The sequence below is a fragment of the Loxodonta africana genome, chromosome 18, assembly GCF_030014295.1.
Source record: "Loxodonta africana isolate mLoxAfr1 chromosome 18, mLoxAfr1.hap2, whole genome shotgun sequence".
Classification (NCBI taxonomy): Eukaryota; Metazoa; Chordata; class Mammalia; order Proboscidea; family Elephantidae; genus Loxodonta; species Loxodonta africana.
In genome coordinates, this window is record NC_087359.1 from 25550659 (window position 1) to 25564073 (window position 13415).

Here is a 13415-nt window from a genome sequence, read left to right on the forward strand (position 1 = left end):
TAAAGAAAAATTTTTTTAAATAAAAGATCGGAATCATTATATTGGTATTTCCTACTGTTTACCTTAGAAAACTGACCCAGAACTATCACTCTTAAACATGCTCAGTATTTTGAGGATCATTTTTTAAAACCTCTAGACTATGAGGCAAAAAAGAAAAAGACATTTACAAATGAAAAAAGAAAACAACATCAGGTACCAGTACCCAGTGCCGTTGAGTAGATTCCGACTCATAGCAACCCTACAGGACAGAGTAGAACTGTCCCATAGAGTTTCCAAGGAACACCTGGCAGATCTGAACTGCTGACCCTTTGGTTCACAGCCGTAGCACTTAACCACTACACCACCAGGGTTTCCACAATATCAGGTAAATATCATAAATCTTGACTGTAATGTACAACATGCAGAGTAAGACAGCAGTAGAACAATATACTTAGTAAGCTCAGGGACAGCAAATATGAACCAAAGTATTTTCTGTCCAATGTAGATTTCCTTCAAAAATGAAGGCCGTAAACACCATTTCAAACATGCAAGAACTCAGAAAATATTGGATTACAAGGCCCATCCTGTGAAATCTACTAGAGGATGTACATTTTCACTTAGTTAAAAGATAATCAAAGAAATTTCAACCAATGATGGAGGTAAAATCTTTCCTGATTAAGTATTATCACATCTTTAACTTTCTTTCAATGATTCACATAGAGTAAAATCACAAAATTTAAAAGGTGGTGGGTACAAAAGTTATCATGGAAATATTTTTCTATGTAAATATCTTGATAATAAAAATTGGAAAAAAATGTTTTAACATATCCAAGTAGACAACTGTCATATGTTTTACTTGTCTGAAACCAAATACCACTCGTTAGCCTAGTTAAATGGAAGTTTGCAATTACTGTATAGCTTTAATATATTCTGGGGGTGGGGGGACTTTAAAATAACGTTAACTTTGAAGAAAGGGAAACTGTATGAAAGACAAAAAAAGAATTTTAAAAGCAACCAGAGAAAAAGACACACTACATACAGGTAACATTAATAAGAACAACTATAGACTCCCCAGGAGAAACAATACATGGTACAGGACAAAGGAATAATATCTTAGAAGTATGGAAAGAAAAAAGAAAATGACCAACTGAAAATTTTACATCCAGCTAAAATATCTTTCATGACTGAAAGTGAGGACTTTGCTACCAAAGAAGAACCAAACTTATGTTACTGCCTAAAACACACAGACTGATTTTAAATACTAGAAAACAGGCAGCCCAAGACACTGATTTGAAAAATTAATCAAATAAGGTGAGACCAATGACTGACCAGCTCTGTAACTAAAGAGAGTTTTGAGGCCACACTGCAGGGAGGGGGAACCAATAAAGATGAAAGTCTCCTCGATTTGAGAAGACGAAGTTTAGAATTTGAAAAAGCCAAAGGCACTAGAATTCACAGGAAAGAGTACTAGAAAATGAGAGCTGTAAAGACAGGAAAGAATAGCATTGAGACTGCTGGGCCAAATGAGCCCACTGACTGTTTCTGTAAATAAAATTTTATTGGAATACAACCACACTGGTTCATTTATGTATTGTCTATGACTGTCTTCACACAACAACATCAGAGTTGAGTAGTTGTGACAATGTTATTTTCAAATATTTAATATCTGGTTCTTTACAGAAAATTTTGCTGATATGTGCTCTACAGGTCTAACAGGGGGTTCCCATCAAGTCTGATGGTGTTCACCACAGGTATTAAAAAAAAAAAAAAAAACTACCCAAAATAAATTAAGAACACCCATAAAAAATAAATAAAGTAAAAACGTGTGAGACATACCTTAGAATTTGTACAGGGGAGGGAATAGTCCCACCAACCAAAGTAGAAAAACATTGTAGTTCACAGGTCATTGAATCAAGAACTTCCTCAGTAGTGCAGCAAAATTGGTGTTGTTAGCTGTTGTGGAGTCACTCCCAACTCATGGCAACCCCAAGCACAACAGGATAGGATCACAGGGTTTTCACTGGCTGATTTTTGGAAGTAGATTGTCAGGCCTTTCTTCCTAGTCTGTCTAAAGCTGGAAGCTCCACTGAAACTTGTTCAGCATCATAGCAACACACAACCTCCACTGACAAGATGGTGGTGGCTATGCTAATTCGCACTAGCTGGGAATCAAACCCAGATTTCGTGCATGGAAGGCAAGAATTCCACCGCTAAACCACCACTTCCCTTAGAGCAATATCAGCACTACACTAAAGGTTGGTCTGCTCACCCAAGACAAAGTTTTAAAACAAGTCTCAAAAAGATCAAACTGTTCCCAAGTATCCTAACTCCATCTCAGAACAAACCTCAGAATATTTAAAAGAATACAAAAATATCTAACATCCAACAAAGTAAATCCACACTGAGATTCAACTTAAAAAAAAAAATTACTATGATTCCAAGAAATAAAAAACAGTGCTGAAACATATTTTCTCCAAAGTGAAGAAAAAATATCAATAGACATAGATCCAGGAATGACACAATTAGTAGATAAGGCTAGTCAGTTATTCTGACTGCATTCCATATGATCAAGAAGGTAAAGGCTGGGATGTAAAGATACGGAAGATACAAAAAAAAAATCAAACTTTCAGAAATAAAAATAAATATCTGAGATGAAACATACACTAGAAGAGATCAACAGGTTTGACATTTCAGAAGATGAGTGAATTTGAAGACATAACAATATAGAACAGAAACTATCCAAAAGAAAACATAGAAAATAGGGCTTTGAACTGGTTAGAAATGGTTCAGTCATAGCCATGGTAAACGAGAGCAGCACAGCATTGCATAGCAACCAGATTTGCTGTCTGTCAGATTTTGACACGAGTAGGAAACAAACAGTGGTGCTTCGTTCAAAGATGGCAGCCGACTGCATCGCTGTGAATGTTTCCGGAGCCTGACGCAAGAGACTGGATTACTGGCAGAACCGTAGAGAGCGACACACATTCAGAGTGGCGCGGTGGGCTGCCATCTTCGAGCGGAGCACCTCTGTTTGTTTCCTACCCAAGTCAAAATCCAATGGGATACATATTTGGTTGCTATGCAACATGTATACCACCCTTGTTTATGATGGCCATGACTGAACCGTTTTGAATTGGTTCGAAGCCCTGACAGAAAATGAAATTTTAAAAAATGAACACAAGTCTGTGAGACAATTTTTATGTAACTGGTGCCCCCAAAGAACGGAAAGGGGGCAAAAATATTTCAAATTTTTTTCCAAATTGATGAAATCTACAAACCTACAGATTAAAGAGGTCAAAAAACTCCATATGCCAAAAAAAATAAGGACAGTTACAACAGGAAACATTACTTAAATAGTGCTTAAAGCCGGTGATAAAGTGAAAACATTAAAAGCAGAGAAAAAAGGTATATTACATACTGAGGAACAAAGTAAGAATGACAGCAGGTTTCTTTTTTTTTTTTTAACAATATATTTTATTTTGTTGCTGTTGAAAATAATACACAGGAAAACATACACCAACGCAACAATTTCAACATGTACAAGTCAGTGACATTGATTACACTCTTCAATTATATTGTGCAAGTGATAACAAGCTTCTTGTTACCAACAATCCAAACTAGAAGAGAATGGGATATCATTAAAGTACTCTATACCCAGTCAAAAAAAAAAACAAGTGTTGGGAGGAATAAAAACTTTTTCAGATATACAAAAAGTGGAAAGATTCATCACCAGCAGACCTACACCATATAAAAATGTTAAAGAAAGTCCTTTAGACAAAAGAAAATTAAACTAGATGGAATCTCTATACAAAGGAATAAATAACACCACAAAGGGTAAACAGGTGGGTAAATACAAAAGGACTTTTTTCTTATACTTTAAATATCTGTAATAAATAAATGAGTGATCAAAGCAAACTAGAAACAATATATAATAAAATTAAAATACTGCATTGTGGGGTTTAAAATATTACCAGATTAAAGGAGAACTATTTTTTTATATTATGATCCTCTCGAGAGATAAAAAAAGGTATGAATTCCACAACCATTGATGATTTAATACCTACATACATTTAAAAAAAAGAGGAACAGAAGCATACTTAACTTGATAAACGATATCTGTAAGGAAAAAAAAAAGCATTCTTATTCCAAAAGACTGAAAGCATTCCCTTTAATATTAGCTCAAATTCCCACCTCAAACACACTCCTAGTCAACACTGTACTGGAATCCTAAACAGTACAATAAGATGAAGAAAAAAAAAAAAAGGAGATGAGGAAGGGATAGATACAAAGATTAGAAAGCAAAAAAAAAAAAAACCACACTGCACTATTTGCGGATGAGAGTTTATGGCTACACAGAACTGTAAAAATAAATCACAACTAAATAACTAATAAAACTAGTAAGAGTATGGCAAAGTTGCAGATACCAAATCAATATACAAAAGTCAACTACATTCCTGTACATATGCAAAAATCATCTACAAAGAAAAAGAGATTTTACAAGGACATCATTTATAATTATAAAATGTACAATTCCTAAAAATAAATTTAAGATACCAAAAATCCAATTGCCATCAAGTCAATTCCAACTCATGGTGACCCACGTATGTCAAAATAGAACTATGCTCCACAGGTTTTCAGTGGCTGATTTCCAGAAATAGACTGCCAGGTCTTTCTTCTGAGGTACCTCTGGGTGGACCTGAACGACCAACATTTTGGTTAATAGCCAAGTACATTAAAGATGTGTAAGACTTCTACGGAGAAAAGAGTTAAACTTTATTGAAAGATGTTAAAAATTGAAGTAGAGAGTAAAACCATCTTTTTAGACAGTCTCGATATTGTATATATAAATGTCAATTCTCCTTAACCTGATCTAGTGACTAACTGTAATCCAACTCAAAATTCCAACAAGATTTTTGGGGCATTTTTTAAGTCATTCTAAATGTGCATAAATAAAGGGGCAGGAATAGTCAAAATGTGTGAAGAAAAAAAATCAAGGGTAACTTACAAAGACATAATAGAACTGTAGTAATGAAGACAAATAAACCAATGGAACTGACAAAAACTATCAGAAAGAAATTCAATTATAAGTGGGAGACTGGTTCACGAACGATTGAGCTTTGCAAATTAGTGAGAAAATGAGAGTATGGTCAATAAATGGAAAACAATAAAATCAGCTCTTTCCTCACACCATATAAAAATAAATTCCCACACTCCTTGAGCCCAGAACTGAAACCATTCCCAAAGCCAACTCTTCAGACAGATTACCCTGGACTATAAGGCATAAAATGATACTCATCAAGAGAACGCTTCTTGGTTCAAGTAGATACATGAGACTAAATGGTCAGCTCCTGTCCAGAGGCGAGATGAACAGGCAAAAAGGGACAGGAGCTGGTTGAATGGACACAGGAAATCCAGGGTGGAAACGAGGAGTATGCTGTCACATTACAGAGAGAGCAACTAGGGTCACATAACTATGTGTATATAAATTTTTGCATAAGAAACTAACTTGAACTGTAAACTTTCACTTAAAGCACAATATAAATAAATAAATAAATAATTCTCAATGGATTAAACACTTAAAATTAAAAGCAGAACTACAAAAATTTTCAGAAGACAATTCAGAAGAATGACTTTATAGCCTAAGGTTAGAGATTTCTTAAACAAGACACAAAAAAGTATAAGTAATTAATAAATTTGACTACTTTTAAGAACTTCTCTATAATAAAAGATAAAAAGAAAGTGAAAAGACAAGCTATAAGCTGGGAAGAGATGACTACAAAAAGGAATAGTCTCAAAAACGTGTAAAGAAGGCCTTTCAGTGAGAAAATGAACCACAACCCATGAGAAAAATGGTAAAAACATGAGGCACACTTAATTGATGAGGAAATATGAAGGTTAATAAATGTATGAAAAATCATCTCAACCTCTTTAGAAACACAAAAAAGGTGAAGAAATACCACAATGTGATAACATTTTACAGATAAGCGTACATGAAAAATTTGACAATGCAAATGGTCAAGACATGGAGCTCTGCTGGCGGGAGTATAAAGGGGCACATCTATTTTCGAAGGCATTTATTGAATACCTATAATAATAAAATCCACTCAAATATTGTATCACGGAAAGAGGGACATTCTTTAGCAAATAAAAACCCATTGCCGTTGAGGTGATTCCAACTCATAGAGCCTACAGGACAGTAGAACTGCCCTATAGGGTTTTCAAGGCTAAATCTTCATGAAAACAGACTGCTGTATCTCTCCCCCGTGGAGCGGCTGGTGGATTCGAACCGCCAGCCTCTGGGTTAGCAGCTGAGTGCTTAACCACTGCACCACCAAGGCTCCTTTAGTAATTAACACAGCACTATACATTTTTGTTTATACACAGGAAACCCTGGTAGCTAGAGCTTAAGAGCTACGGCTACTAACCAAATGCCCAGTAGTTTCAATTCACCAGGTGCTCGTTGGAAACTCTATGGGGCAGCTCTACTCTGTCCTACAGGGTTGCTACGAGTTGGAATTGACTCTATGGCAACGGGTTTATTTTGTTTTTTAATACATACACAAAGGAGCTCTGGTGGCGCAGTGGTTAAAGTACTCGGCTGCCAACCCAAAGGTTAGCAGTTCCTCTTCCAAAGGAAAAGATGTGGCAGTTTACTTCTGTAAAGATAACAGCCTTGGAAACCCTATGGGTCAGTTCTGCTCTGTCCTATAGGGTCACTATGAGTCAGCACTGGCTCGATAGCAATGGGTTATATATACACAGCTCTTTAAAAAGTAGTCTAGCAGGAAGCAAAGTGCACTCAAATATTTTTGTTGGCAAGTACGTATATGAAAAGTAAGTAATCAATCTCTATTTTTAGAACAGACAAAAACAGCATAGAAAGTAAGTTCTTTTAAGATACACATAAATCTGTAAACATAAAACTCTTAATTCAGGAAGCAGAATTAAATATAAGGGGAAAAATAAAGGAAGAGGAAACCAGGAATTCTCAAAGATGCTCAAGCTCTAATTAAGCTTAAATTTTAAGCCCAAAAGCCAAGAAAACTATCTGTGACTTATTTTTACCCAGCTTTTCATTTATAAGGAGGGTGTAAAATACTGGTTTCGCTAATTACAATGTAGCATTTCAACTACACAGAAATAACTGCTACTTCATATTCTTCATCTTTATAAGCCATTAATCAAAGAAGTTAACGACTCATTCTATTTTCATAAATCTTTCTCAAGTTGACTAAAAAAAAAAACAGAAAAAAGTCTATTCTAATTTCTAAAAGCAGCAATGGACAGTGTAAATAACTACAAATCTGCTGTTTCATTTATAATAAACTGAGCTTTTCTCAGAGCCACTTTTAATACGGAACGGGAATTATTCACAGTAAAGCAGGCTCTGGAGTCTGTTTGGGGGAAATAAGCAATCTATTTTCTGATTTTGTAACAGCAGCCAGATGTGCTTTGAAGTTAAATGTTCCCACTTTGTAATCCACAAAGTAGCATGGACTTGAAGCAATCTGTAAACAGTCCTAACATTTACTTGACTCACGCTCTTTCAGAAAACTTCTTGTTCTCTCATAATACGTCAAGAAAAAGTACCACAATAAAGATTGTCCAAACTTGAAGATAATAAAGCACTTATGTGAGACATGAAAATCTAACAAAATATCATAATGAAAACAAAGCCCAAAATGATTAAGTTCCAATAGCATGAATAAATCACACAACTGAACATTTCTTGCCTAAGAAGCAAACAGAATCACAATAATACAATACACAGTAATTTAAACTAGACATTAACTTGGATACGTAAATGTGCTCTAATAAAAGTAAGTTTTGATATTATATTGTTTCATTTTTTAGCAGGTTTATTTGTTTGGTTGCTAAGGGTTTTGTGATTTTGTGGTTCCTTTTTTCATATTATTCAGGATTTGGTAAAACTAACATAAGCAAATACCCCTTACAGGTTAATGTGGATCAACTGGAGAAGTACTGTTTCTGGCAAAATAAAAAGGCCTTTTATCTGATATTTCAGCCATCTTAGAGGAAAAGACATTAGCAAGCAATATATTACCAGCAACCCAACTAAAAAACGTTTTAAGTCACAGCATCAGTCAGAACTGCCAAATCTGTCTCCCTAACATAAAATAAATTCAATCTTCAATATTAAATTGATTATGCCCCAAATTATGTTTTTAAATCAGTATTTTGGAACTTGGAAAAAGTCCTTCAACAGAAATAATACTACAAATGGAGGTTCACTCATGTACTCACAACCTTCCTATAAACACTTAATCAGCATAAATAAACTACAGATATAAACATAGTCTCCTGGCACAAAAAAAGCAAATAAACCAAAGAAACAGAATGGAAACAGACATGTACTGTCACCTGATTTATGGGACTTATGACACTGCAATACAGCAGGAAAAGCATGGTCTTTTCAATAAATGGTAGAGTCACAAGAGTATATCCCGTTACCCTGTTACCATCAAGTCGATCGACTCATAGCGACCCTATAGGACAGAGTAGAACTGCCCCATAGTGTTTTCAAGGAGCTGCTGGTGGATTCAAACTGCTGACCTTTTGGTTAGCAGACGAGTTCTTAGCCACTGCACCACCAGGGCTCCACCTGGGTATATATAAGAAGCAAAAAATATTCATTTTCTACCTCACAACATATATAAAAATCACTTCCAGACAGTTTTTAGATCTAAATGGAAAGGGTAAAACAATAAACCATCCAGAAGAAAACATAGGAGAACATGTTCAGAACCTTAACGTTGCCAAAGACTTCTTAGACAGGACACAAATAGCACTAACCAAAAGGGTAAAATGCATTAAGATTTAAAGGGTCAATTCATCAAAAGGAGCCCTGGTGGTGCAGTGGTTATGAATTCCAGTAACTAAGGAAGAGGTCGGCAGTTAGAATTTACCAGCCTCTCTTTGGAAACCCTTCGCGGCAGCTCTACTCTGTCCTATAGGGTTGCTGAGTCGGAATTTACTTAATGGCAACGGGTTTGGTTTTCCGGTTATTCATCAAAAGACACCAGAGACTGAAGGAAACATATAACAAACATATGAAAAAGCGTTCTCCCTTATTAACCTTATTAGTTATCAGAAAAATACGTATTAAAACCGCCCACTGTAATGCCACTGTCCACTGTCAAGAACAGATAAATTTTTAAAATAAAATTTAAAAACCAACTGACAATACCAAGCGTTGGACAGGAAGTAGAGGAATGGGAACGGGCATACACTGCTGGTGAGGACCTAAGTAGTACAACTGCTTTGGAAAACTGGAGTATCTACTGATGAGTCAGGTCTGGCTGCACAGCCAATCATCCCAAAATTTTATGGCTTAAAACTACAGTCATTTTATTTGGCTCGCAATTCTGTGGGTTGACAACTTCAGCTGGGCTCTACTAGGCAGGCTCATCTCACCTGGACTTACTCATGTATCTACCACGCCACATGAGAGGTGCCCCCGCCTCTTGCCCACAACTGATTAGAGCAGCTCTCAACAGGCCTTAACATAAAGGTCATAGTGAGTAAGAGACTCAGGCTTCCCCACATTCCTTATAAGGAAAGCAGGACCACGAGAACAATCTGATCCAGCAGTAAAACAGTGATAGTGAGTGATGAAGAGTTGTTCATTGCCATTGAGTTGGGTCCGACTCATGGCAATGTGACATATAAGAGAACAAAGCATTACCAGGTCCCGTACCATCTTCACAACTGTGGCTCCATTTCAGTTGACTGTAGCAGCTACTGTGTCAGTCCATCTCATGGAGGGCTCCCCTTGTTTTCACTGACGTACTTTAGTAAGCATGATGCCCTTTTCTAGCAATTAGTCTTTCCTGATGATGTGTACGAAATAAGCAAGATGATTTTAAGAAGCATTCTGGCTGTACTTTCTCCAGCTAGATGAAGTTACCAACATTTCCTTGAAAATTGTAATGTTCCTTACACACCAATTAATTAATTTTATTTGCCAGCAAATACGGTATTCTCCTTATCTGTTGTGACGGTCTCTTGTCAACTCTTAACATGGGTGTTTTTTGTTTTCCCTCTCTCATTTCTAAACCACACTGAAGGCAACAAACAGTTGTCCCTTTTATTAATCTTTGCAAAGATCTAGCTTGTTTCACTGATCAGTTCTACTGGTTTGGGGATACTTTTATTTCTTTTTTATTTGCTTTGGCTTGGTTTTGTTTATTTCATTAAGCTCTGTTACTGTTTCTCCTCAGTTTCGCTTTGGCCACATCACCACTATTGTTTTCTACAGTCTGCACTGTTTTGTTTTTTCAACTCGAGTTGCTAAGTTTTTTTGGCCATTTTACCCTTTTTTAAGTGTGCAATTCAGTGGCATTAATTACACTCACAACATTGTGCAACCATCACCATCTATTTCCAAAAGTTTTTTTATCACCCAAAACAGATTCTATATGGATTAAGCAATCACTCTCACTTTCCCCCTCCCATAAACCTGCAAAAACCAAACCAAACCTGTTACCACTGAGTCAATTCTGACTCACAGCAACCCTGTAGGACAGAGTAGAACTACCCCAAAGGGTTTCCAAGGATGTAGATCTTTATGGAAGCAGGCTGCCACATCTTTCTCCCACGGAGCAGCTAGTGGGTTCAAACCGCTGACCCTTCAGTTAGCAGCAGAGCGCTTAACCATTGTGCCCCCCGAGTTCCTTGCCATAAGCCTGCACTCAGTTTTAATTACCTCTTATACAAAGACACAGCTACATAGATGGAGTGTTTCTGTATTTTGTTTTTAATTTTCAGGTGAAAACTTTGAGGGACAACTACCCTTTGAATGTTAATTTCTAGCTTATTAAAATGGAGTCATTTATGGAGAATTTATGCTCTAATTAAATCAGTGTTATAAATAATCCCATGGTTATGTGAAAAGAACATATATTCATATCCCATTCTTTTACTTGGTCTCTCTTCCCTAAAATATATATATATATTTTTTCACTTTTAGAAATGCTATCCGATAATTTCAAAAACAAATATTAACCATAGCAATTTGTCTCATTGCAAAGCATTTTTTTTTTTTTTAGCTCTTTCAAGAAGGTAAGTCAAGGTGAATAATGATTGAGAACAGGAAATATTCCACATACAGAAACAAACTGCTAGTTGCTCCGGTGTCTATTTAACTCAACCTACAGTTATAAATGAAAAATATACTTGCAAATCAGGAGGAAAAATGATATCTTCCTTTTCCCCATAAGCGAAATGATAAATATAAGTTTAAGTAACAAGGAACCATTCCCGAAGACAACTCATCAGACATGGAAGGGACTGGACAGTGGGTAGGAGAGAGATGCTGATGAAGAGTGAGCTATTTGTATCAGGTGGACACTTGAGACTGTGTTGGCATCTCCTGTCTGGAGGGGGGATGGGAGGATAGAGAGAGTTGGAAGCTGGCAAAATTGTCACGAAAGGAGAGACTGGAAGGGCTGACTCATTAGGGGGAGAGCAAGTGGGAGTACGGAGTAAGGTGTATATAAACTTATATGTGACAGTCTGACTTGATTTGTAAACGTTCACTTGAAGCTCAATAAAAGTTAAAAAAAAAAAAAAGTTTAAGTAACATATTGCCTCATGGCCCTCTCCTCATGGGGAATACCATATCCATTTTTAATTTTTTAAATTAAAATTCACTCTTTTTAGTATACAGTTCTATAGGCTTTGACAAATTCAGAGTGGTGTAACCACCAAAATATAATCAAAATTGAAAAGAGTTCAATTAAAACAAAAACAGAAATCTGATGCTATTTACACCCTTCTGATCAAATTCTACCCCAACCCTTAACCCCTATAAACTACAAATCTGTTCTCCATCCTTAGAGTTTAACCATTTCCAAAATATCATCTAAATGCAATCAAACAGCACACTCTTTTTTTCAGTCTCGCTTCTTTTGCTTAGCATAATTAATTTGAAATTCATCTATTTTGTTGCATAAATCAATAGCTCAGTCCTTTGTGTTGCTGAGAAGCATTCCATTGTATACACGTACTACAATTCTCCATTCTCCAGCTGAGGGACATGTGGTCTGTTTGCAGTTCTGGGCAATTACCAAAAAAAAGAAAAACGCTGCTATAAATACAGATGTGTGCAGGAACACTGGCTTTGATTTCACTCGGGTAAAATATTAGGAGTGAGATTGCTAGGTCATATGGTAAATGCATGTTTAACTTTTTAAAAAATTGCCAAACTTTTCCAAAATAGCTGCACCATTTTGCATGCCAACCAGCAAGCGGTGAGAGTTCCAGTTGCTCCCCATTCTCACCAGCACTTGTCATTGTCAGATTTTTTTGTTTGATTTACCCACTCTGATAGATGTGTGGAAACCCTGGTGGTGTAGTGGGTAATAGCTATGGCTGCTAACCAAAAGGTCGGCAATTTGAATCCACCAAACGCTCCTTGGAAACTCTATGGGGCAGTTCTACTCTGTCCTATAGGGTCGCTATGAGTCAGAATCGACTCGACAGCAGTGGGGTTGGTTTAGTAGATGTGTAATGTTATTCCGTTGTGTTATCTTTTGCCCATCTTTTTATTTGATTGACTTCTTATTATTCAGTTAACTGAGTTCTTTATAAACTAGATAAAAAGTCTTTTGTCAGGTGTTATCTGCAAATATTCTCCCCAGTCTCTGGTTCTGATATCAAGGTAAAACCTGAGTCATAAAAAAAGTGTTCTGTCTTTTGGAAGAGATTTGTAGAATTGGTATTATTTTTTCCTTAAATAATTAAATGTTTGATTGAATTTGTCAATGAAACCACCTGGGCCTGGCATTTTCTTTGTTGGAAGGTTTTTAATTACAAATTCAATAGATATAGGATTGTTCAGGTTATCTATTTTGATATTGCCTTTTAAGATATTTGTCTCTTTCACTTAAGTTGTCAAATTAAATCCATAAAGTTGTTTGTAGTAATCCCTTAGTATACTCTGAACATCTGTAGGGTCTGTAGTGATATCCCCTATTTCATTCCCGATATTTGCAAATGTGTCCTCCCTCTTTTATTCTTAGTCAACCTGGCAGAAGTACATCAATTTCAGTCATCATTTCAAAGATCCAGAATTTGCTTTCGTTAATTTCCTCTATTGCTTTTCTGTTTTCAATTTTATTGATTTTTGTTCTTGTCTTTATTATATCCTTCCTCTGCTTGCTCTAGATTTAACCTATTTTACTAGATTCTTTAGATGGCAGCTTAATGATTTTGGACCTTTTTTATTTCCTCTCTTACTATTTCTAAGATTTTCTTCTATCTTTCAGCATTTTTACTACAATGCGTCTGGGTGTGGATCCCTTTGTGTTTAATTTAACTTGAAGTTTGTTGAGCTTCTTGAATGTATACAATTAGTTTTTTTTTAATCATATTTGGAAGTTGTTAGCCATTATTTCTTTGAATATTTTTTCTGC

General features: G+C 35.9%; 1 protein-coding gene across 17 annotated transcripts in view; it reads right to left on the reverse strand.

The window, feature by feature from the left end:
• Nucleotides 1-13415, reverse strand: part of CEP112 (centrosomal protein 112) — a 462579-nt gene that overhangs the window by 402167 nt on the left and 46997 nt on the right. Inside the window, exon 1 of one of the 17 annotated variants that reach the window (XM_064270872.1) lies at nt 4534-4668. The exons of the other annotated variants lie outside the window; for them this stretch is intronic. Within the exon in view, the coding sequence (XP_064126942.1) occupies nt 4534-4551 (18 nt within the window). The 5' untranslated portion in view covers nt 4552-4668. Of the gene's footprint in view, nt 1-4533; nt 4669-13415 lie in introns of those variants that run through there. 17 annotated transcript variants of the gene reach the window in all.